This window comes from Cottoperca gobio, chromosome 20, assembly GCF_900634415.1.
Source record: "Cottoperca gobio chromosome 20, fCotGob3.1, whole genome shotgun sequence".
Lineage (NCBI taxonomy): Eukaryota > Metazoa > Chordata > Actinopteri > Perciformes > Bovichtidae > Cottoperca > Cottoperca gobio.
The window spans coordinates 14,748,107-14,770,290 of record NC_041374.1 but is presented as its reverse complement, the minus strand read 5'-3'; the positions used below and the strand labels follow the sequence as shown (position 1 = coordinate 14,770,290).

At 43.8% G+C, this 22,184-nt stretch overlaps 1 protein-coding gene across 1 annotated transcript in view; it reads right to left on the bottom strand.

Moving 5' to 3' along the window:
• Positions 1-22,184, bottom strand: part of LOC115025632 (partitioning defective 3 homolog) — a 313,173-nt gene that overhangs the window by 88,518 nt on the left and 202,471 nt on the right. Inside the window, exons 18-21 of the mRNA XM_029458033.1 lie at positions 20,069-20,218; positions 14,659-14,722; positions 11,954-12,170; positions 8,615-8,849 (exon numbers count right to left, since the gene is read on the bottom strand). Of these exons, the coding sequence (XP_029313893.1) occupies positions 8,615-8,849; positions 11,954-12,170; positions 14,659-14,722; positions 20,069-20,218 (666 nt within the window). The remainder of the gene's footprint in view (positions 1-8,614; positions 8,850-11,953; positions 12,171-14,658; positions 14,723-20,068; positions 20,219-22,184) is intronic.

The window sequence follows — 22,184 nt, the reverse complement described above, 5'->3', positions numbered from 1 at the left end:
TTATTGATGTGGTGCAGGATTACCTCATGAATTCATTTAGTTGTCTTTTGTGTTTTGATAACCCTTGCTTCTTTCTCGCAATTATTTCCCGACTACTTTAAATGCTGATGAGTCTGGAGACAGATGGGTTTTGCAACGCTCAAATGCCCGATTTCAAAAGATGCTCACCTAAAGGACAGGCGAGGGGAGAAGGGAGGCAGGTTTTTCTGTCTCGTAAACGTCAGACTTTGAAATACAGGCATGGACACACACCGGCTCAAGCAGAGCCGCTGATCCGTGATATACATCCCTCCCAGCATTCAGAGGGAGACGAAAGGGGTCTTTCTGTCAATGCCACAATGAATCTCCAGGGCAGCTGGGCAGGAGGAGGGAGGAGGAATAGGGTGGATATATAGGAAGAAAGAGGGGGGGGGGTGACAGTAATTGTGAGTAAAGTGAGGATGAGGGAGAGTAGGAACCCCATGGATTCTCAGGGATAGTGACTGTACATCACAAGCAGGTTAAACAAATAACCCTGGACACTCCTCCTTGGTCTGCTGTTGGATCAAACTGCTGGTTTTTCAAAGCAAAGTACATTAAAAAACTACAAGAACATAGCTATACGTTCATGTCACATTAAAAACATGCTGCATGTGGCATTTTTCAACTCATGAAATTGTTTACAAAACCTTAGCACAATTACTGTAAACAAATGAGACAGCGAGATCAATAAGATCATTTGCAGCCTCAACCCACTTCCACATTGCCTTTCATATTGCAGTGGGATATCTGCTGTACTCATTTTACAGCACAACGAAAACTGAGTGGGTTTTTGGAAAAGATCACTAACACACATTAAACTGACGGTAAAGCAAGAGAGAAAAACCTCTTGATCAAAGAAGGAACATCCTCCTTGTGTCAGGGGGCAGAGGGGTTTGTGGGAAATGTGGTATAACAATACCACTGGTATGAGAGAGAGACTACAAATCAAAAATGAAACACTACCAAGGTTAAGATGATACACCAACTCACACCAGACAAGAATAAGGGATCAATATTGAGATCAATATACTCCATAATGGGCAATTCAGCAAAACTCTAGATTACATGCCATGTATTTAATGTCCAATGCCAAGATTGTTTTAATTCTCACTTTCCACAATATGTGCGTATGACAACTATGAATGGTTAAGGTTAGGGGGAAGGTCATGGTTATGACAAATAAACTTAGGTTAGGCAACTAAAACAATTGGTTACGTCATTGGCATTGGACACCATTTATACAGCACCTTTCTACCTTACTGGATAAAGCCCTTTACAATTTGCCTCATTCACCAATTCACACACACATTCATACAGCGATGGTGGAGGAGCTGTCTTCCACAAACAACTTTGTGATTAAAAAGCAGACCTGCTCAACCTCCCGAGCCAAAGCCATTTAACTCACAGGGGGCTGAACAGACTTATGGATCTGCAGCTGGAAAACAATAACTGGCCATTATCTGCTGTTATGGACTGTTCAGTGCGTCACACATTCCTCCTCCCTCCCTCAGCCTTGCATTCACCCCCTCCCTAAATCACTAACTAGAGGGAGTTCACACATCTTGGTATGGCAGTGAGAGCCCAATTAAGATTCTTTCATGACAAACATAGGGAGGAATGGAATCCCGATCCAGCTATGAAAAGACACTCTCACAGAAGACAGAGAAAAAGATCAGAGTAGGAAACAGAAGAGAGAGAGAGAGCGAGAGAGAGAGAGAGAGAGATAGAGAGAGAGAGAGAGAGAGAGAGAGAGAGAGAGAGAGAGAGAGAGAGAGAGAGAGAGGTGGAAAAACAGGGGAAAAATAGACAATTTCACTTTACATGCCGAACACATGTCGAGATGCTGACAGAACAAGAGGAATACGGTTCCTGGCTTTAATTGGTTGCCTTTGATGGAAATCAGAAGTGTAATTCAACATCGATTGATATTACCTTTGTAATTCAAAAGCAATTTTCCATGTTTTATCTTCCTTGCCTTCACTGTGATTGTTTCTCTCCCAATACCCATCCTCTCACTAACATGTTAAGGGGTGTGCACACATCAGCAGGTGGGAACTCAGTGGATGGGAAAGGTCATTTCAGCCAAAGGCCTCTATTTCATTACATGCTAAGCCTAGTGGATGGGTGAGCAGACTAGCAATGAGTCGTACTGTAGCAGGCAGCCCACTTCATTTGCATAGCACATAGGGGGAAATAAATAGGTTCTCCCATGTGCATTTCTCACCTCTGTCTCAGGAATATCAAGCATGCTTTGCATCTCTAATTCAACTTATGTTTTTTCCCTTGCTAAGACCAAAGCATACATTTAATATGTTTTTTTTTATACAGGGGGCATTAGTGATTTATTTGTACTATTTAGAAAAACAAAATGGCATTGTGCCATTGTCAGATCTTTGTATGTGTTCTTAATCTTTTCTCATTATTTTCAAATCCGCCTGTCCTCTGAGAGTGGACTAGCATTGAAACAGTCTTTTTCTGATTGATCAAAGCGGTCCGGGCCAGAGTGAAAAAATAACATCAAAGTGGAATCAAAATGTGAAAAGTGTGAAAAACAAATATCAAACAGAGAGGGAGGAAGTTTAAAAAACATCCGGCGGTTTTAGTTTGGAACATCGGAGAAACGATGGATTGAGGGAAAGAGGGAGAGTAAAGTAAGAAAAATAGCCAAAGTGTTAAGAGAAAGGAGAACATGTTGGAGAGAGAAAAGGAGTCTTCATCGGTGGGTCTGGGTGTGACTCCACTGGGGCTGGATCATTAGTAGTCACAGGCCTGGTAGAGTATGGAGGGGTGCACTGCTACACTTAATTTGAGCTCTTTAATAACACACTTTATGAATTCAGTCATGTTTGCAGTGCTCTGCCTGAGACGCAGCGTGAGAGACATTGGTGTATCTCATTTCAGGCCGACAAGATTTCAGATTCAATTAACTCCATCGTGCAACACCACCTCTCCTCTCTCACACACACACACACACACACACACACACACACACACACACACAGCCTCCCCACTTCTCCACATGCTTCAAGGTCTATCTTGGAGCACTGCATGATCATTCTAAACCTAATTACTTCAGGGCTGTCTGATGGGGGCCCAGTGCTGCCCAATCACATTTGCATCGAGTGGCCAAAAGCAGAGGAAGTGCGGATGGACAGCCAGACCCCCCCGCCCCCCCCCCCCCCCCCTCCGCCGAAACGGCCATTTTTCATCCTTATGTGGTGGCTGACGTCGCCGAGCATCCTCTCTTACCCCTCCTTAATCCTATCACTCAGCCTCTCCCTACATCTAAATGCCTCACCCTGCCAGATATTGACAGTGACATCCAATTTTTTGAAACCAGACACAAAGCTGTACTTCCTGTAACCTGGCGTACAGAAGAGTTTTGTTGTTTCACCGTTTCATCTCCCACCACTGCACTCTGTGACAGTGGCGCTAATCTTCTCAGTGGGGGACTTTGTTGTTTGTTGTTTGGCCCCTGCTGGGCCTCTTTGGTACATGATTGGCAGGAGAGTAATGGGATTTCACACTCTGACGACATTTTTGAGAGGGAGTTAGGAGTTCACGCCCCAAAAATGGCCCCTTTAAAGTCCTGGCATCTTGAACCAGCTTTGAGGATGCAGGAGGGAGTACATCTGAAAAGATCATTTTCCCAGGAAGCTGAAAAAGCTGACCCCTTCTCTCTATAGTGCTCTCGTAACATATTTATTTTAGCTTGGCACACATTTGAAGGGGATATTGAGGTATGACTTTGCACTTAACAAAGCTGCCAAAAGCTGCCAAAGTTCAATACTAGAATATGTATCTGTGACTCACTCACTTTAGCCAGCTCCACATTGAGGTCAAAGGTCAGGGTCAGCAGCAGAAAAGTGCCCCTAGAGCTGACAGGAAGTCACATTGTCACATCTTCATGGGAACTTCCAGAGAGAGAATCCTGGCCCACATGGAGATTGGACGAGCAACTTCTCCAATCACTGACCACCCTGCTGCGCTGATGTTTATTCTTGCAGCACCAGCCGCTCCACGATGGGTTACATTCTTTTCTTCTCATGTAATTATCTTCTGCCGCCTTTCTCATATTCTTCACTCGAGTCATTCTCACGTACAACTCCGGCTTGATGCTGTGCCCTGTGCTTGCCTTTATTACCTCCGCTCAGACAATATGATGGGTGAGGCAGAGCAAAAGAAGAACAATTATCATTTTCTCTCAGATTACATTCAGCAGATGTCAGGGCCCACATGAGAAGGCAGCTAATTGCTGTCTCCAAATCAACTGTGCCATAATACTACAAGCATATGTGAGCCTTTGTGTGCGTGCTGGGAAAGGTGGTTGAGGTTGTGCTGGATGAGGTGTGCGTTATAGAGAGAAAGAGTGTGTGTGATACATCAGATACTCCCTCCGTCATGTGTGTGTATAAAAAGCCCGGCTAATGCATGTGTCATGTCAGTGTACTAATGATCAAGCTGGCTTACCCGCCATCAGCTGTTCACACCCACATGAGCAGAAAGAATCATATGGTACGAGGACACGGAGTGGTGCAGGGACACGCTAACTACCTACTCGCATACTACATAAAAGGCAATCATGCTTTCGTGGCATGGTATACATATTGTAAGCATACTCACACAAGCATGCATGCAAACACACACACACACACACACACACACACACACACACACACACTCGTGCCAACCCCCAACACTCAGGGAGTAGGTGCTCCCAGCGTGCTTCCTCACTGCCTAAGAATAATAAAGATTGAAGGATAGAAAGCATCCCTCCACTCCAGCTTTCACTGCTTTCCACTCCACACCCCTCTGCCGCATCTCTCCGTGTAGCCTTGAGTGGGGCTGCATCTGCACGGAGGAGCAGGCAGACGAGGTCCCTGGGGTGATGGAGGGTGGGGGGAGGTGAAGAAAGGGGGGTGCCCGGCTGTCACACTGAGCTCCAGTGTCGGCTGATGGCTCGGCGTGAGGCATGCCACTTATCAGATAGGTGGGGAGGGTGGGAGTTGGGGCAGTAGGGGTAAGGGTAACTGTGTGTGCGGGTGAGGAAGCACTGGGGAGAGAGGGTGAGGGTGATGTCAGAGCCCATTAACACATCTTTTCATCTATACACACACACACACACACACACACACACACACGCAAACATGCATTGTACAAAATCGCCAGAGATCCTGAATCCTCCCTACAGGCAGACAGTAGCCCGATGCCGTGACTGCCGCTGTGAAAAGCTCCCTTCTTTTCTCATCCTCCTTTCCCACTCTCCCTTGGTGCCCCAGTTCACTCCAGTGCACACACTTCCTCTCCCCTCCACCCTCACCCAATCCACCCCCCGCCTCCTCCTCTCTGGCCCCCATTCGCCTTCTTAACCCTGCCTTCCGTTTATGCAGCCTTCACTCGCTTGTCTCCTTCATGCTACTGTATTTTTTCTACAGTAAGATGCATTTCCCCTCGCTCTCATAAAAAACATTTAGATATAGAAATAAACACACACACACACACACACACACACACACACACACACACACACACACACACACACACACACACACACACACACACACACACACACACATTAGCAAATACATTGCAGAATCTCCATCTCATCTAATTAACTCATTAAACTATGTCTTTTCACTTTGTTTCAATAATTGAACACTCAACTTTATAATAAATGATGTGGTTTTCTTTTTGTATGCATACACACACACACACACAACACAGTCACACACACACATAGACACATCGAGAGATGGAGATGGGGCTTTGATTGAGGAGGTCAGTCAGTCTCAGAGCAGATAAACAACACCTCATTAGGCATGTTGAAGGGGAGTCTTGCAGGCCGAGCCGGGACATCATTGTCTGCTAGCATGCTAACAGAGCCCTGGGCAAAGCTTCCAACGTATAAACAAACGTGATAGGATCAGAAAGTAATGTTATCAACTAGAAAGCACATGAATAATCACATACAATGGTTTAGGGGACAATGCGTCGCCCTGCGCGCCCCTATATACCACTGGATGCAGATATGGACACAGTAATACATGCATGCAACAGACATCCCTGAAATAACAATGATGTCAAGCTGCCCAGGGCTGGTTTATTTATCCTATGCATCCATGCACATTGCTATCCATTCGTAAGATTATAAGCTATTCATTACTGAATGGTACAGCATATCAGGCAGTCTGCCATCCTATAGGCAGTACTGTATGAGGCAGGGGAGCCGGGGCACTGCAGACTCTTTGCTTTGGGCTTTAGGCAGTCCATGTTCTTTCCATCACGCACTCACACACTTTCAGTCATTCTTGCACTCACAGTATTTATCTCACAGTCTCCCCCTCTATCCTCCCGCTCTCTCTCTCCTTATATTAGGCCGTCTTCCTTTCCCCTGGCTCCGATGTTAATGCACTCCCAATCAGACTGTCCATTAAGCAGACATGCACTACACGTTCATCAGGCCGTCCAAAGGCCTGCATGCAAATGAGCTCAAATTGCAGTGAGCTGCAAACTCCTTGAAATCTCCTTAGTGGGAGAATGTGAGTGTAAGACATGTGTGAGAAATGCAGGGAAAAGCGAGTGCCAGCCCGTCTATTTTATGCAAATGACAACCACGGAGACAAGTATTACAAAGGATTAACCCAAGCAGGATGCCCTTTTGATGTTTTGATGCAATGATGAGACACTCACATGTGAAACTTGCTGATGTAAATTCTATTCATTAGCCTGAGAGTGTTGAGTTACTGTCAGCCGAACTCTTTCCATTGCACAGTAAAACTTCTCAATTTTGAAGTCACTGTCGAAACTATTGGTAGAAACACTGAAAGTGCGACAGGAAACAGATCTTTCACTTTCTCTCCCATTCCTCCCTTTTGACCGCGAGGCATTACACATCACTCCATTTTGTTCTTTACAAAAAAAGTGTTATTGTATCCAGTGGGATGCATTCATTCTCACCTCAGTTCTTTAACATCTCTAACTTTCTAAGCCTGAATGGGTAGAGAATAGAAAAGGACAGTGTAGATGTGTGTGTGGGGGGAGAGAGCTGTCACAGTTTTAAGTAGAACATACTTTGAGGTCTCAACAAGGAGTAGGAGTACGGAAAAGAAGGAAAGACAAAGCTAGAGCGTTTGGAGAGACACGCTGGTCTGGAAGGCTGCCTCTTTGCATTCAGGTGGCACATGGCCTGGCGTTAAATGCATGGAGCAGGGGGAGTGTCAGAGAGGCCTGCCGCGTGCCAACTCTTAAGTGGCGGTGGCACTCAAAGATAATGAAGAACGATGATGAGGCCGAGGAGGGCACGCCGAGGGCTCACGTGCACAGTTAAAAATCACCCGGCAGCCACCTATCGGGCTGAGCACACAGCCACTCAAAGAGGTTTGCCAACGGCCCTGATTGCATGTCACAGAGTGTCAAACCTGTAGCTCAAATTTCCACTTTGCATTTACTAATCCAGCACGCTTCTCCGCGTGTAGTCCTGTGAACATGTGCGTGAGACAGAATGTGAGTCATTATGCATTTACACCACACGATGCAAAGACTGACAAAACTCACAAGAGTGAAAATAATGGAAGATAAGCGACTTCCCAGCATTCCAAAATCGTGACCTCGAAACACACTTGTCGCCTTTATTGTTCATTACCGAGCCGTGCGCCGCGATACGCTAACTAATCCCATTAAACTAATCCACATGAAAACAACTTACGGCACGATAACGGCTCGCACCGCCTCCACTGTTAATTTATGCCATATTCAAATATGCACTGAATTGAAATAATTAATGTGACTCCCCCACTAATTTCTTTGTAGCAGAGATACTGGATGGATACCCGCAGGATGTTTATTTTCATCCACAGTCTCTTTGCACATTTCTCCTACTATTGTCTATGTACACAGCGTATGGTCCAAAGTCACGATACTCAGAGTAAAGAATTTGAAAAATGTTTTTACCCATTAGTCCTCAAAGGCGGTGGAGTTATTTTCTAGGTTGGGAGACAAACAACCACTTTATTTTCTAGCAGCATTGTCTGCTTTGAATTTACCACTAACTTCCTGGTGTATGCGAGGTGACAACACACAGTTGGAAAACAACAGCAGGTGTAGTCTGCCTGTAACATCTTGTAACCACATGATGAGACCGCCACTGAAATAACCAGCCACAGGCAACAATTTCCCCCCACAGTCCATTTTATCATCTTCAAAAAGGTCTTTTATCCCCAGAACCAAATCACAGCTCCCACATCACCACCCGTATGGGCCCTGTACATTGTCCGCTGGTTAACAAATGCGGAGTGTGTTTGGATAGGAGGAGGGCGCACACAGGATAATGAATAAAACATGTTGCCCTTATTAAAAATAATCTGGCTCAAAAGTGCTAGAGGCCCTCGAGGTCGATAACTCCCCCTCCCCTCCATCTCACAGGGTTCAAGGAGAGGGGTCCCTGATTAGCACTGGCAACATCCAGAGAATGCATTCAATTCTGAATGATCCAGTGGCGAGCGTGTAGAGTGGAATTAAATAAGAGCAGATAGTGTTTGCCGCTTGGAGCGACGCAGGGGAGAGTTTAGTATTTGGAGCTCTGTCTTGTTCCTACCTGAACATCTCGCCCAGGCCCTTCAGCACGCCTTTCTTGTTTTTGTTCTTGTCCTTGTCTTTCTCCCTCTCTTTATCTCTTTCCTTCTTCTTTTCCTTCCCCGCAACCTTCTCCCGATCTTTCTGTCCGTCATCTTTGGAGAGGTTGCCGTTCAGCCCGGGTCCCACAATGAGGTCGCCACTGGTGGACACCGACTCGCGACCCGATCTGGAACTTCCCTCGGTGTCCTCGTCCACTGGAGTGAAGAGATGAGGGGGGAAGGAGAGGGTTAAATATAGATATTGAGTGGGGGGGGGGGGGGGGGGAAAGAGCAGCACACTCACACAAACAAAAAGGGACAGAAACTGTCAATAAAGGCAGTTTACTATAACTTCCACTTGACTCCCCGTAGATCACATAAGTCACATTTGGAAACAGCACGCAAGAACTCCACAGTTACAAAGCATCAGTTCTTTCATGAGATGAAGCATTGAAAGAAAAACTGTGTCCCACAAGGTATGGCAGCTTTGAACAAAACACACTGAATTCATGCGCCTCATTAGAGCAGAATATATTTACATTGTACACCCTTTGAGAGTAGTATTCAGTTGAACATATTTTCACTTAGCTGAAAGCCTCAAGTTATTTCAAATGTGTACATTTCACACAGAGAAGTGAAGAGAAGAGAAGTGTCTTTGTTCCCCCTTTTCTGTTGAATTTCATATAAAAATGATGTGACCAAAAAAATGGAAGCTGTGATGATAGTCATACGAATCTGGTTCTTAATTTACGTCTCAACTAATTTCAACCCAGACATCAAATTGAAACTAAACTCCTTAGGTGATGCAGGGTTGATTAAACTCAAAGTTTCCATCACATCTAATCAGAACTGATGTGCAAAATGTAATTAATCTGTCAGTAATTATACATTTAAATAATCTTGAAAATGGCTCCAAGGGATCTTAATTGCAAATGTGGTGCACTTCACAGTCGTCATAGCTCCCGTCTATGCTGCGTCTCTGGCTGTGAGGCGTGAGGTAGATGTCCTTCAGATTACAACTTATTACAGTCTTCCGTGTCATCGTCTAAATTCTGCCTTTGATGGAAGACAGAAAAGTGATTATCGCGAGGAAAGAAGAAGGAGGGACCGTGATGGATTTTAGGTGTACGGAATGAGACAGACTACGGAGAGGGAGGAGCAGCTGGATTCACATTTCAAGGAACAGAGTTTTCTCTTGTGATCTGTGGAGTTATCAGCCATTTCTTTCAGCTGCCATCTCGGAGGAAATGACTAAAATGGAATCACGGGGCAATGTACGGCAGGAATAGAGAAAGACCGGTAGTTTAAACCTGCTAAATTATGCAATTCATTGCCGTACGCCCTTTTCTCCACCTCCATGCATTTGGAAGCAGGTTCAGGGTATCGGTTTTATCTATCTGCTTAATCTACTGCCTGCTTATCATTCTCTTAAGAGCAATGGCAGCAAGTAGCAGCTGTGAGCCATTTAAATGACTGAGATTGGCAGTAGTGCTAATGTTGCTACTGCTTAATGATGCCAAGCTGAAGATAACATAGTAAACATTGAAATCCAGACTGTTCCAGAGGGTAGTGGCCATGTGTGCTGGTCAGAGTGGACGCGTGTGTGCATGCACATACATGTGTGTGGATTTTGTGGCCAGGTTCCTCGCATGCAGTCACGCAAATGGAATATGTCATTTAAATGCAATTTTGTCATCTTCCATTTAATTTGGAGTCTTTCAAATAAAGCATACCCTCCGATCAAACAAGAGACGAAAAACTTTAACACTGGACCTCAAAAGCCGAGGCCGTCCACAGCAATTTAATGGAAAAGAAAATGTCTCGGCTGACAGAATGACAGCAGAACCATTGATGAAAGTGTCAGGAGACTGAAAGATAATTTGCAGAGACAGACAACCACAGGAAACATTTAGTCAGTTCAGTGAAACTATACTATTAAACTTTCCTGCTTTAATAATCAGAGACATTTAAGTTGGCGTGTCAGTGAAGGTTATGACAGACAAGTAAAATTGCCGGTCTTATTCCAACGCACAAAAGAAGGGATTTTTGCTCAGCTGAGCAGATTTTTTTCTTTTTCTTTTTTATTTCCTCAAACGATGCGACACAAAGTAGCACAAGAGGAATGCATATTACCCAGCAGGATATCTTGTGGGGACACATTTTCTTTAGGTGATGCCACATTCTTATTTTATGTAAATAAAAGTCTGGGAGCAGAAGAAGGCTGTGGCTTATCTGTCAACTTTGACTATTAACCTCAGTGACGAGCACGGACTGGCTGCTTTTATCTAAATTGAAAAACAGAGTTATTTGAATATCATGGAGGAGAATGCAATATACCACGGCAGGGGAAATCAGTTGCTTTCCCTATTTTTCTTTCCCGAGATAAGACTGTATTTAGTGGCTTACCGACAGAGCTTATGAGAACAAAGCGTTTCAGGCAAATAATTCCCTCTTTTTCAAATGCCCCCCCCCCCCCAGCTCTTTTAATGGAATCTTTTAATGGTGAATGCAAATTTATATCTGGTGATTACTCTTGTGGTGTTGCAGTGTTATTACCTGTCGCAAAACGTAAGACGGCCGTCTTTCGATCCCAAACGCGTGTCTTTTTCTCATCAAACACCAAATGTGATGGATATATTCACGCAAAAACCAAAGGTGGCATGCCCTTCCTTTCTAATGCCGTCTGAATAGTTATGAATAAAGTATGAACATTGTGCTTTCAATCCCAGTCGGGCACACAGGAAAGCAAGTGTGAGGAGTCCTGGCAGTTGTACAGTGTTAACCGGCACAGACGTACATTTCATTTACAATCATTGTAAATGCAATTATGTGATATTGAGATATTGCGTATAAATTGGATACAATAGGAGACTGACTTATGTGGGTAAACAGCAGAATGTTTTCCTGGCGTGCACTCTTTTTAAAAACATGGCAATGCACTTTAAGAGTTTGTTCGCTCCTGGGAAAATATGCTGCCACACTTTCTGACAATTCCTCTCAACATGAACTATGTGAATATTAATGAGTGTGTAACCTAGACGCTTTCTGCAGATGTGCTTTATGACACACACACACACACACACACACACACACACACAAAAGGGGATCCCTAACCTAGTTTAATCGGGTGTAAATCCTGCCAATCTGAAAAGGCTCTGGGGAAGCATTATTGAGTTGGCCTATATTACACTGACAATGATCTATTAATATCTTCTATTGTACATGATATGATGAAAACATTTTGGGCACATTATTCCAGAAAACCAGACTTGGGGAAAAAATAAAAACTCTGCTTAAATCACTTCTGTGTAAACACTCACACGTCTCCATGCTGTTCTCTTCTTCTGCCGTCGTGACACCAGGTTTCTCGTAGGATTTGTCAATTGCAGCTCGGAAGCTCTCATTGCAGCCGCGGCCCCTGGCGATCCGTGAGCACGGCCTGTTGACGTTGATCTCGCCGCTCAGCGCCGCCTCGGCAACAGCCGTCTGGAGGCTTTCGAGGGAGCTGGACTTTTTCAGGCCCAGCGAGGGTCCGACCTCTTGTTCCGCGGGACCTATGAGGAGAGGAAATAGCTTCACTGAGGCCAGCACACTAATAGCATGAGACTCCACCACAAACCGACCTACAACCATCATGTCGGAGCTCACTGAATGAATGATGGCAATGAATCATTCACGTGTTGCTAGTTTCATAAATGGGATGATGTTTCGTGGCCTACTTGACAAACCAAGAGAAGGTGTGAGTCTGGCAATTAACATGAAAAACAAATGATGCCATTGTCTGTCCAATGAAGTGTGTGAAATGAGAACAGAGTATTATATCTTCACTGAGACACTTTCCTGTTGAGAATTATAATGCAACCTTTGTCCTTGTGTCTGCACTGTTAAATTATGTGGCTGAAACATAATGCATATAAATGGGTCGATATCAAAGACAGCAATGCACCGCAGTAATTATAGCGTTATATTAAACTATTATAAGTTCCCCAAAAGTTTAGATAAAGTGTAAACTTAAAACTATTTCCATACGTGGTCCTCTTTCTTTTGCTCGGTTTCTCAAAGAGATGCTGAGTAAAAGAGAGAAAAGGGAGAAACAGAGGCGGCATACAGACCAAGCAAAGTCCATCAATTTCCAACACCACTCTCTTGTATTCACTAGCCCCTCTAAGCATAAACAACATATCACAGCTGCAATCTCTGGATCTATTCCTAAAGCCTCTGCATGTGTAGATGTTAGATAGCAGGTAATAGCACAATATGAAGGCAGAACATTGCTCTGTTATCGACCTTATGTTGATTAGCCTGGTGGGAGAAAACCACCAAAACATTAGTTGACACATTGCGCCTGCAGAACATACAACCCTTCCAATACATTGCCATCTTTATGTACTGCACATACCAACGCATTACACACTTTAATATCAGCATGCATATATGCATTATGGACATGCATTTCTTTATGACACAAGATGAATGGCAACCACTTAAGTTAATTCACTGAATAATTACCTTGTGCACACGATACAAATGAAGGGCTGTTATGGCTTAAAATATGTTCTAATTGGAGTAGCCCAATATATATATATATACACACACACACACACACACAAAGAATCTCCTCAAAAGGACAAACATGGTGCTAATGGATGAGCTAGTAGATCAGCTGTGTAGAAAGGAAAGTGAAACAGTCAACCTCTTCAACACCATTGCCAGATGTAATTATTTTTCCAATTCTTCCAGGGGTTTGTTTAGGGTATGTAAGTGGAGCACGACTCAGGTATTGGTATTTCATTTTGTCAGGGAGCGTCCGTCAGTTCCCCGGAGCTCTTACCTTACCCACCAGTTGGTAAACAAGCGGCCCGGTTGATTTTCTGTCCCCTTTATTCTGCCTCGATTCAGCGTGCAGCAAGGTGCTGTCAAACGTAACAAGATGGATTTCTGAATATGTGCAAGTGAAGCCTTGTTAGACGTAAACGTCTGTGGAGGAAACTATCAGTAATAATGGATAAACTGTTGATTCAATTACTTTTGCAGCCTCAGTGACTCGCTGAGGGCATAGCACATGTCGATGGAGCCCGGACAGAGCAGCATTGTATCTTTACGACTCCCTGCAGACCATATAAACCCTCCACATGTAGTGAATGTGTGCTGCTGTTTCCTCTGTGGCTTCATGTGGTGTAAATAAACGTCTCCTACAGCTCTTCCTGTTAGTTTTCATAGCAAATGTTGCTATAAGGTCTTGTCTCCACCCCCGCTGAATAGAACACACACATGCAGACACTGGGTGTATATGTTTGTATGCATGTGCCCCATGGAGGGACTCCTCAACGTACAGAATAACAGAAACTCATGGCATACGCATACTTCTACGCAAGCTACCATCAACAAGACCCTGGACATGTTTAAAGTGGCCTAAATGAGGCATGACCCACTGCTGCCGAGTGATCACAGTGGATCTTTAGACGGAGGGTTGCACAGACAAACACAGATTAGGCAAAGAAAACAAACCCAAACAATTTGTGTGTGTGATTTGAGTACCACCTATAAAATACATTTGTTTTAGCGTTTGATAGATGGCGGCAGGAAGAGAAGAAAAATGGAGCAGTGTGAATACACAAAAGGTTGCAAAAGCAGGGTATGAATGAGTTAAGAGCCTAAAGAAGAAGAAGGTAAACTAGCAGCGCTGTGCAGAAATGCATATAAGCTCTGATACTGTTGTCATAATTTTACCTATGGCAGCTCGTCTCTTTTGTTGTCTCAACCCCTTTGATATTCTCTCCTTGATCCCTTAACCAAGCAAACCTGCAGCAGCTCACTAGTGATTAGCCAGCTATCCGAGTTTCCCAGTTCAAACACACACCGTCTTGACAGCTACTGGCAGACGGAAAATGTCGGGAAGAGCAGATTTATTTCCTATTTCAATCATCTTGTCATGCTGAAGGAAACTGAAAGTTTTTATGCTACTTTCAGGAACTTTAGGGTCACAAGGGCATCCCTCTTTCTGCTGCGTTTGCTACCAATGCACCCTTACTGAAAGTGTGAGTGCTTCTCGATCATCTGTGGCGTCTAAAGATCTGGTGTCAGAGATGTCAGATGAGCTAAAAGGTCAGTTAGCCTGTGGTGTTGGGATTCAAGACTGGTAAACGCACCGTTATGTCTTTTACACACCATGTTCCCTTCCTTTTGTCAATGTTAATAAAAGTACCCAATCCCAAGAGAAGCTGGACTCAATCCTGAAAGGAGCATTCAAAATAAATGAACAGGCTGCATTGGACAGTAAAAGGAAACTTTACTGTGTGCTACAAATGTCTAGGGGGTTAAAAGCTGTCTGGTTGCAGGAACAGAAGATTCATTTTACTGCTTTAGTTCCTCAGAAGAGGTAGGCCATTTCTGATTACTATGACACATTTCTGTGCCAGGAAAACAGTCTTACAAGACCCAGAGAATGCAAGTAAAACTCATGTAATTCATTTGCTCAGAAGGAGTAATCTCATAATGCGAAGGACAAGAGAGGACAATCTAAAGAAAAAGAACATGAGCAAACATAAGCGCAGATACAGCGGAGCAGGAAAATGCCATAAGTCTTCATACTTTGAGGATAAAACTCAATCAACCCAGTGCAAATGCCATGTAAATTTGCGTTTTTATGAAGCTTATACGTAAAGCCGGCCGACAGTGGACACGCAGAAACCAGGGTGCATGTTTGACACAATGGGATTGCAAGCTTGCGCCGCAAAGGATGCAACAGTTCAAGGGAACACAAATGACATCTGCTGTAATGGGAAACAGGGAATTATCCTCACTCGGTATTCCGCAATCTACTTGGCCATTGTTTCTAGTTAGTGTAGCGAATGACTGAGAGAAGCGGAGAGAGAAAGAGAGGGAGTATGCCCATAGACCCCGGCTGCCTCGAACCTGCCTTTGTTTTCATCAGAAGCAGTCCTGGCTCTCCTGGGAGAGTTTGACGGACAGCTCTCTGTATGCCAGTCTATTATGTGATTCCTATCACACAACAGAAGCCTCAGTGCTCTGCTCCTCATCTCCCTCTTATTCAGAGGGATGAAAATACATATTCCCCCATCGCATACAGACACGCGTTTGTCACTCCCCACACGTCTGGAGGACAAATGAAAATCATCAAAATGAAATACACAAAAAGAAAAAACAGTCAAACCAAATAGGGGGGAAAGTACACCTGGATTGTGTCATGGCCAAAGACACAAATGGCCAACGTGCTGTGTTTCTTCTGCCAGATTAAGGGCAAGGACAGTTAATTGGAGAAGATCCATTGCTATTAAACGTTAAAGGGGAGGTATGGCAAACTCCATGAATAAATCAGCAGCGGTTATTACAGGAACAGGAGACCATAGTATAATTAGAGCAGCTAAAACTATGCTCCCCAGCCATTATTCACCACGGGCCCTTGCATGTAAAGATCTGTGTACAGACAGGGGCTCCATTACACATAATTTATTCAGAGAGCCAGGGCTTTAAGCAGGGCGGTAAAAGGGTAATTATGTTAAAAATAGCCTCCAAGGTGGTCGGGGGAAGGCCATGTCCAGGTATCCCAGTGGAAGTGAGGTGTCCCTGGGTCGACCGGGCTCCTATTTCTCTGCCAGTTGTGGATCATTAGCCCGACAGAGGACGTCCTCTGTACACTGGGTCACAAAGGAATCATCATTACCCGGACCGGTAATATCTCAATCAAGGATGCTGGATACTGTCCTATGATTGTGCAGTTTTATCAACCCAATAAAATAATATTTCTAAATCTTTTATTATCTCTCTCTCCAAGTAGGCCCACATGCTCCTACTGCCCACTACCTAAGATATTAATATGCAGGGTCTGGCAACAGCAAACAAATGTTTTTATATTTCTGCATAAATGTAATGTCACACACCTGATAAAGAGGCAAAAAGGCATGTTCACTCAAAAGAAATCCCCTTGTGACCCAGTCATCAGCTCATTCTGTGCTAATTTTAACATAGTCTAACCAGAGCTTAAAACAGCCCGACTATGATGGATCAATTGCAGCGAGCTGAAGAGGCCAACTGGCAATGAATGTCTCTCCATTGCAAATGCCACTCCATTGCCTGGATCCCTCCAACCCTACACAACTCCTGGAGTAATGAGTGTTTTCCTCACTCATTTGCACTGCAGAACGAGCACAATGGCACAGGTTCCCACGCTTGTTGCCAAGTCTCTATTCAACACCATGCGACTCCCTCTCAGCATTATGAAAAACCTCTTTTGATCATGCTGCAATTACCTCAAACAACTTTATCCTCCATATGCAACTAAAAAAGGTGCCAAGATCACACGGCCAATAATGGTTGGTGATGAGCTGGTTATTGAGAAAGTGTGGGGCTGCTTTTCCAATCTCCATTGTTGAACCATGGAGCCAGATGAACAATCATAGTGGTCCCAATGTAATAATGGTGACAGTATTGAGCACGGTTGCTTACCTCCATTGGTTCTTGTGCTGCAGTTAATCTCATCTGCTACTGTTAAAGAGCATAAACAAGCAGGGGTGGTTAGTGCTTTCTGTACCATGTGTAGGAGCACATGCAAAGCAGAAAGAGACAGAATCAGACAGGGACAGTGCAGGGAATAGTGATGTATGAAGAACAGATATTAGCCTTACAAGTGACTGTCGATCATGAGGCTTACAAGGCAAAGTGGCTGGAATGTGCTAATGTATTACTGGCAGCCGTGGCACCTCAAGTCTCTTTCTTCCCTTTTTCTTGCCTCACTCAATCTTGTTCCCCCATCTAAAAACGGGATTGAAACGTGGGGTGTCTGACCAGTTTAGTCTATTTCAACAATGATGGGCTTCAAAGTCATAAAATCCATCTGCTGATGTGATTTGCGAGCACCTGGAACACGATGGGAGGGACAGAAATACCTCGTGACAGAATAAAATTACAGTCTGTAGGGGAAAGCATTGTTGAGCATGTTAATCATTTAGTCTGGATAGCTTTGATTTATTTAAGTGTTAATGGAGAGTAGATAGGCATGCTTACACCTGCTACTTCCCCTAACTGGAAAAAAACTTCCAACAGTATGCCAATGAAAAGGCTCGAGGATAAATGCCGGCACTTTGTGCTCATTTCATTTTCAATTCTATTATACAACCCATATGCCATTTTACATTGTGTGGCTTTGATGTAAAAAAATTAATTAGCAGCAGTGGGCGCCTTTGAGATACATGGAACATATGTGACATCAGATGTGTAATGTGTAGCTTTCATTTTGAACACATACACTAGAGCAAGCATTCCATGTATTGACTGAAACATTTCTCCTATGGGGACTCATGTCAGTTACAAGAGTTATTATATGAGGGGAACAAGTTAGTTATTTCCCTGCAACATCTGAACGCTGTGATATTCTTACTAATAGATTATCATTTTATATTGGCAAGGATTTCTGTCAGAAGGATAATTCACAAACTCAATTGGGTCTCGCTAGTAGGGGAGAGGAATAGGATTTTGAAAGGCATCTAAAGCACACTGATCTTGAGAACTAAGACATACAGTAATGGAAAAAAAATCCTAGATTTGTAAAACATCAAGAATAATAATAATAATAATAATAAGAGTGAGGCGTCGTCTTATGAGCAGATGAACAAGTCTCTTTTTTCTAGAACTAATCAAATTCACAAATACACGCTAATGTACTTCCACTTTGGAACAATTAAGGAGCTTTTTTGATTAAAGTCATTGATAAAATGTGCATTTGCACCGATGAGAACGCCATCATGGAGCTATCTCAGAATCCTGTCTGTTCTACTCACTTCCTGTCTTAAGTTATATCCAATTATATTTTTATTCAACACTAAAAACCTAATGGAAACTATTTCTATGCTCAGCTAATTGCGCAGTGAAACCTATCCGATGGCTAATTATTATCTTTCTGCTTAGCAGCACTTTCTGCTAAAAAGTTTGTGTTGTTTGGGTTCACTTTTTAGAAAAGTTTTGAGGGCGGACAAAGGGTAGGGCTTATACTGTGAAGGAGGACCCCACAGAGCTGAGTGCAGTGGCCCGAACCTGCACTAGTCTGTGGGAGAGTCAAAGATTTCTACAGTTCTCTGGGCTCCGTGTGGAAAAGAGTTGTCTGTTATCTGTTATGATTAGCCAGTGATCCGAGAGAAGGCAGCGTCTGCTTCAGCCTCAGTGGGAGAGGCTCTGAACTCACACCCGTCGTCTTCCTTAGATACAGTCTGTGTGCTTGGGGGTGTGCCTGCCCATGCATGCGTCTCACCGGCCTTCCTATCATTAGATAGTCACTAAAGAAGCCATTGTGTTCTTCCTTCTTGTGTTTTACTAATGCTCCACTGGACACAGGACCATGGGAGATAGATGACAAAGAGGAGAGGTAGTGGCTGGGCATGAATAAAAGGACTGTATGTGTGTGTGGGAGGGGGGGTATTTCTAAAGTGTCTATATTCCTCCATATTTGTTCCTTGTACTGAGACAGCCAGAAATGGTGAGAGACATTGAGTGCTTGAAGACTCTCAGGTTACAGTGAGATCTATTCCATCAACACTTCGGGGTGTCACAATCATACAAGTTCTACTGTAAACAATCCCACAGTTTAGCCAGACTTATTTGATTGCAGAAATTTTGACTGCATGTAAACATTCACAACAGGCCAACTTTCTGGTTCGGCTTTGACCTGCAGTAGTGTACTTGTGCCATACTTGTGCCATACTTGTGCCATACTTGTGCGAACACACACTTTCCCCATGAATTGAGAGATTGCGACATTTCAGGTGCATTTTACTTTTGGTTTTCCCTCCAAATGAAGTGGGTTCGATAATCTGGCTAAAACTGCTTGTGTTTTCTGACTTTGTAGTTGTGATCTCAGAATTATGGCCAAAACCATGAACATATAAAATTGTATTAAACTGTAATTGCATTGAAAGGAAAAGTTCTACATTTTGGTAAATACACTTATTCACTTTCTTGCAGAGAGTTAGATGAGAAAATTGATACCACTCTTATGGCGGTATACTAAATATGTAGCTACCGCCAGCAGCTAGCTACCTTATCTTAGCACAAAGACAAGAAACAAGGGGAAAGAGCTAGCCATGTTCTGTACACACAGTAAGGAAATCTTCCGACTAGCAACTCTAAAGTTCACTACTTAACATCGTGTATCTTCTTTGTTTAATCTGTACAAAAACAAACGTTAAAAAATGTCACTTTGCCATTTTACGGGCTGTTATTTCCCAAAAATGTTCTTGACCAGGACCAGTTGCCAGGCAACTAGCAGAGAATGAGTGGTCGATAAACACTCAAGTACATAAGAAAGTGTATTAGGAAAGCAAATAAATGTATTTCCTATGATGTGGATCTCTTCCTTTTAATCACACACTCTTGACTCCATGAATGTGTAATGTATGCATGTGTATAGCAGAGCATAGCATTTACCCAGATCCATGCTCTTGGACTTGCGTGTCTTGACGATCTCCAGCTCAGCAGCATTTTCATATTGTTTGATGCGTTTTTCAGACATACTCTGGCGGCCGAAGCCCTCCCTCTGGAACGAACCGTCCGGGTCCGCGTCTGGACTGAGCGAGCTACAGTTCACGAGGAAGAAAGGAAGTATTATAATCTGGCATGAGATACGGAGAATGCAGGGGCATTCCAAAAGCATAGCCTTTAAAACCGATGATCATCCAATTAAATAGATGCATTTTCTAATCATCTACGTTAAGTTGCAGTTATATTGCTCGGGGCCATGCTTATAATACGACCGGGAGATAAAAGTCTACCTATTAATATTCATACAGCACCAAACCTCAGACCAAAACACACATTCACTATCAGACAATGACCATCGACATTCAATACTCGCACACACATTAACAGTCAGTTTCAATCCTTCATTTCAATGACTATTCTAATCAAGGACACGTCCACCTCTGATGGGTGGATCAGGACATGTTACAATTTGGTAGAAGAGGCCTGGCTAAGATGTGTGATCCCCCATTGAGGTGAGGGTGTTCTGGGGTCATGGCCACTCAATAACACCCCCGCCCCCCACCCCCCTCTATATGTCTGGAGCAGTGGCAGAGCCCGAACCACCATAGTGCGCTCCCTTTGAGATCCTCTATCTCTGTCTGGATCTTAATTGAAAATCGGAGGGGACTGGGGAAAGGAGGTTGGGAGAGGGGGACACTGGTATTTGCATACAGAGGAGTGCATTTACAATTAAGGTGAGAACATCTTGCCATTTGAGGTGAGACAGAGGGGAGGAGATGCAGTGCTGGTGGAGTCTAACAAATGTTGTATGGAAGAGTGCACGCTGTCACCGTTTCCTTTGTTGTGCTGATGATCATACTGTACATTATAACCATTAAAGGGTATTTTTACATCTAGAGATCCTTTAGGAGACTGAAATACCTGCATTTTACATCAGATTAACATATAAAGTATACATATTTTACATCAAATGATCTGATCTCTCACATGATTGAGAAGCTTTTGTCCCGAGTTGGAAGTTATATAGTGGAGAGGTGAGGTAGATGCGTTTCCTCTTTGAGCAGATGCACCTTCAAGAGCCCTTCAATATTTGTAATATCACTTAACAGCAACTGCAGACCTGCTGGCACTTGTTTGCATGTAAACAATTCTTATTTGGGTTGTCAACCCCATTTAACAAAAAGAGCTGCTTCATGTGTCACAGAGGGACCAGCGTCAACATGTCACTTTGCGGTCGACCATACCTGACAATCCCAACTAAGATCAGACTACCTCGCAGGACCAACTCCAGCTGACACAGGAAGAGAGGGAGGTGGAGCAGGAAGAGAGGAATGACAGCACAGATGTATTATTCATTTATTCATCATCCCTCGCTATTCTCCTCTCATCATTCCAGGCCCACAAAAAACAGCCTGCCCTCTCTTTTTCTGTCTCCGCAAATGTCATCTGTCGGAGCGTGACTGAGATGGTGCAGGAGAGAAAGGACAGATTTTCAGCCTGAATTTAGATTTCATTCACTCTTGCCAGTATTGTGTTTTTTGGGCCAATTGGACACCCATAGAACATGGACAAAGAAGACAAAGTGAGAGGCCATCATGCACAGCCCCGTCATACAGGTAGAGAGAGTTGGCAAGTATGTGGCTGTTTGTGAGAGCAATTACGGACACGAGCAGTCGGGATGAATCAAAAATCTAGCCTGACAAAAATAGTGGGAGACCTGTGGGCAGTAAGAGTGAAGTTCAGAGGGACAGCCCAGCGGTGGTGCAAATTCACTCAGTAGGACTTCAGAACTGTTTGTTTAAGCTGCTGCCCATTTTAACACTGTCTCTGCTATACTGGGGTTCATGCAGAGCAATGACGAAATGCCCAGGCTGGGGACCCATGGTAACATGAAGAGAAGCAGCCAATGGTGTTGCTTTAGGCATTCATTCAAGCCGGAGGTACCTGCTGTCTCAACTTGCGTCTAAAGTCTCTGCCGCAGGAACCAGAACTATTTTGAGTTGGAATTGACACCCTTTTCTGAACTTGTGTTTTTTGTTTTAGCGAAGCGATTGCCACCTG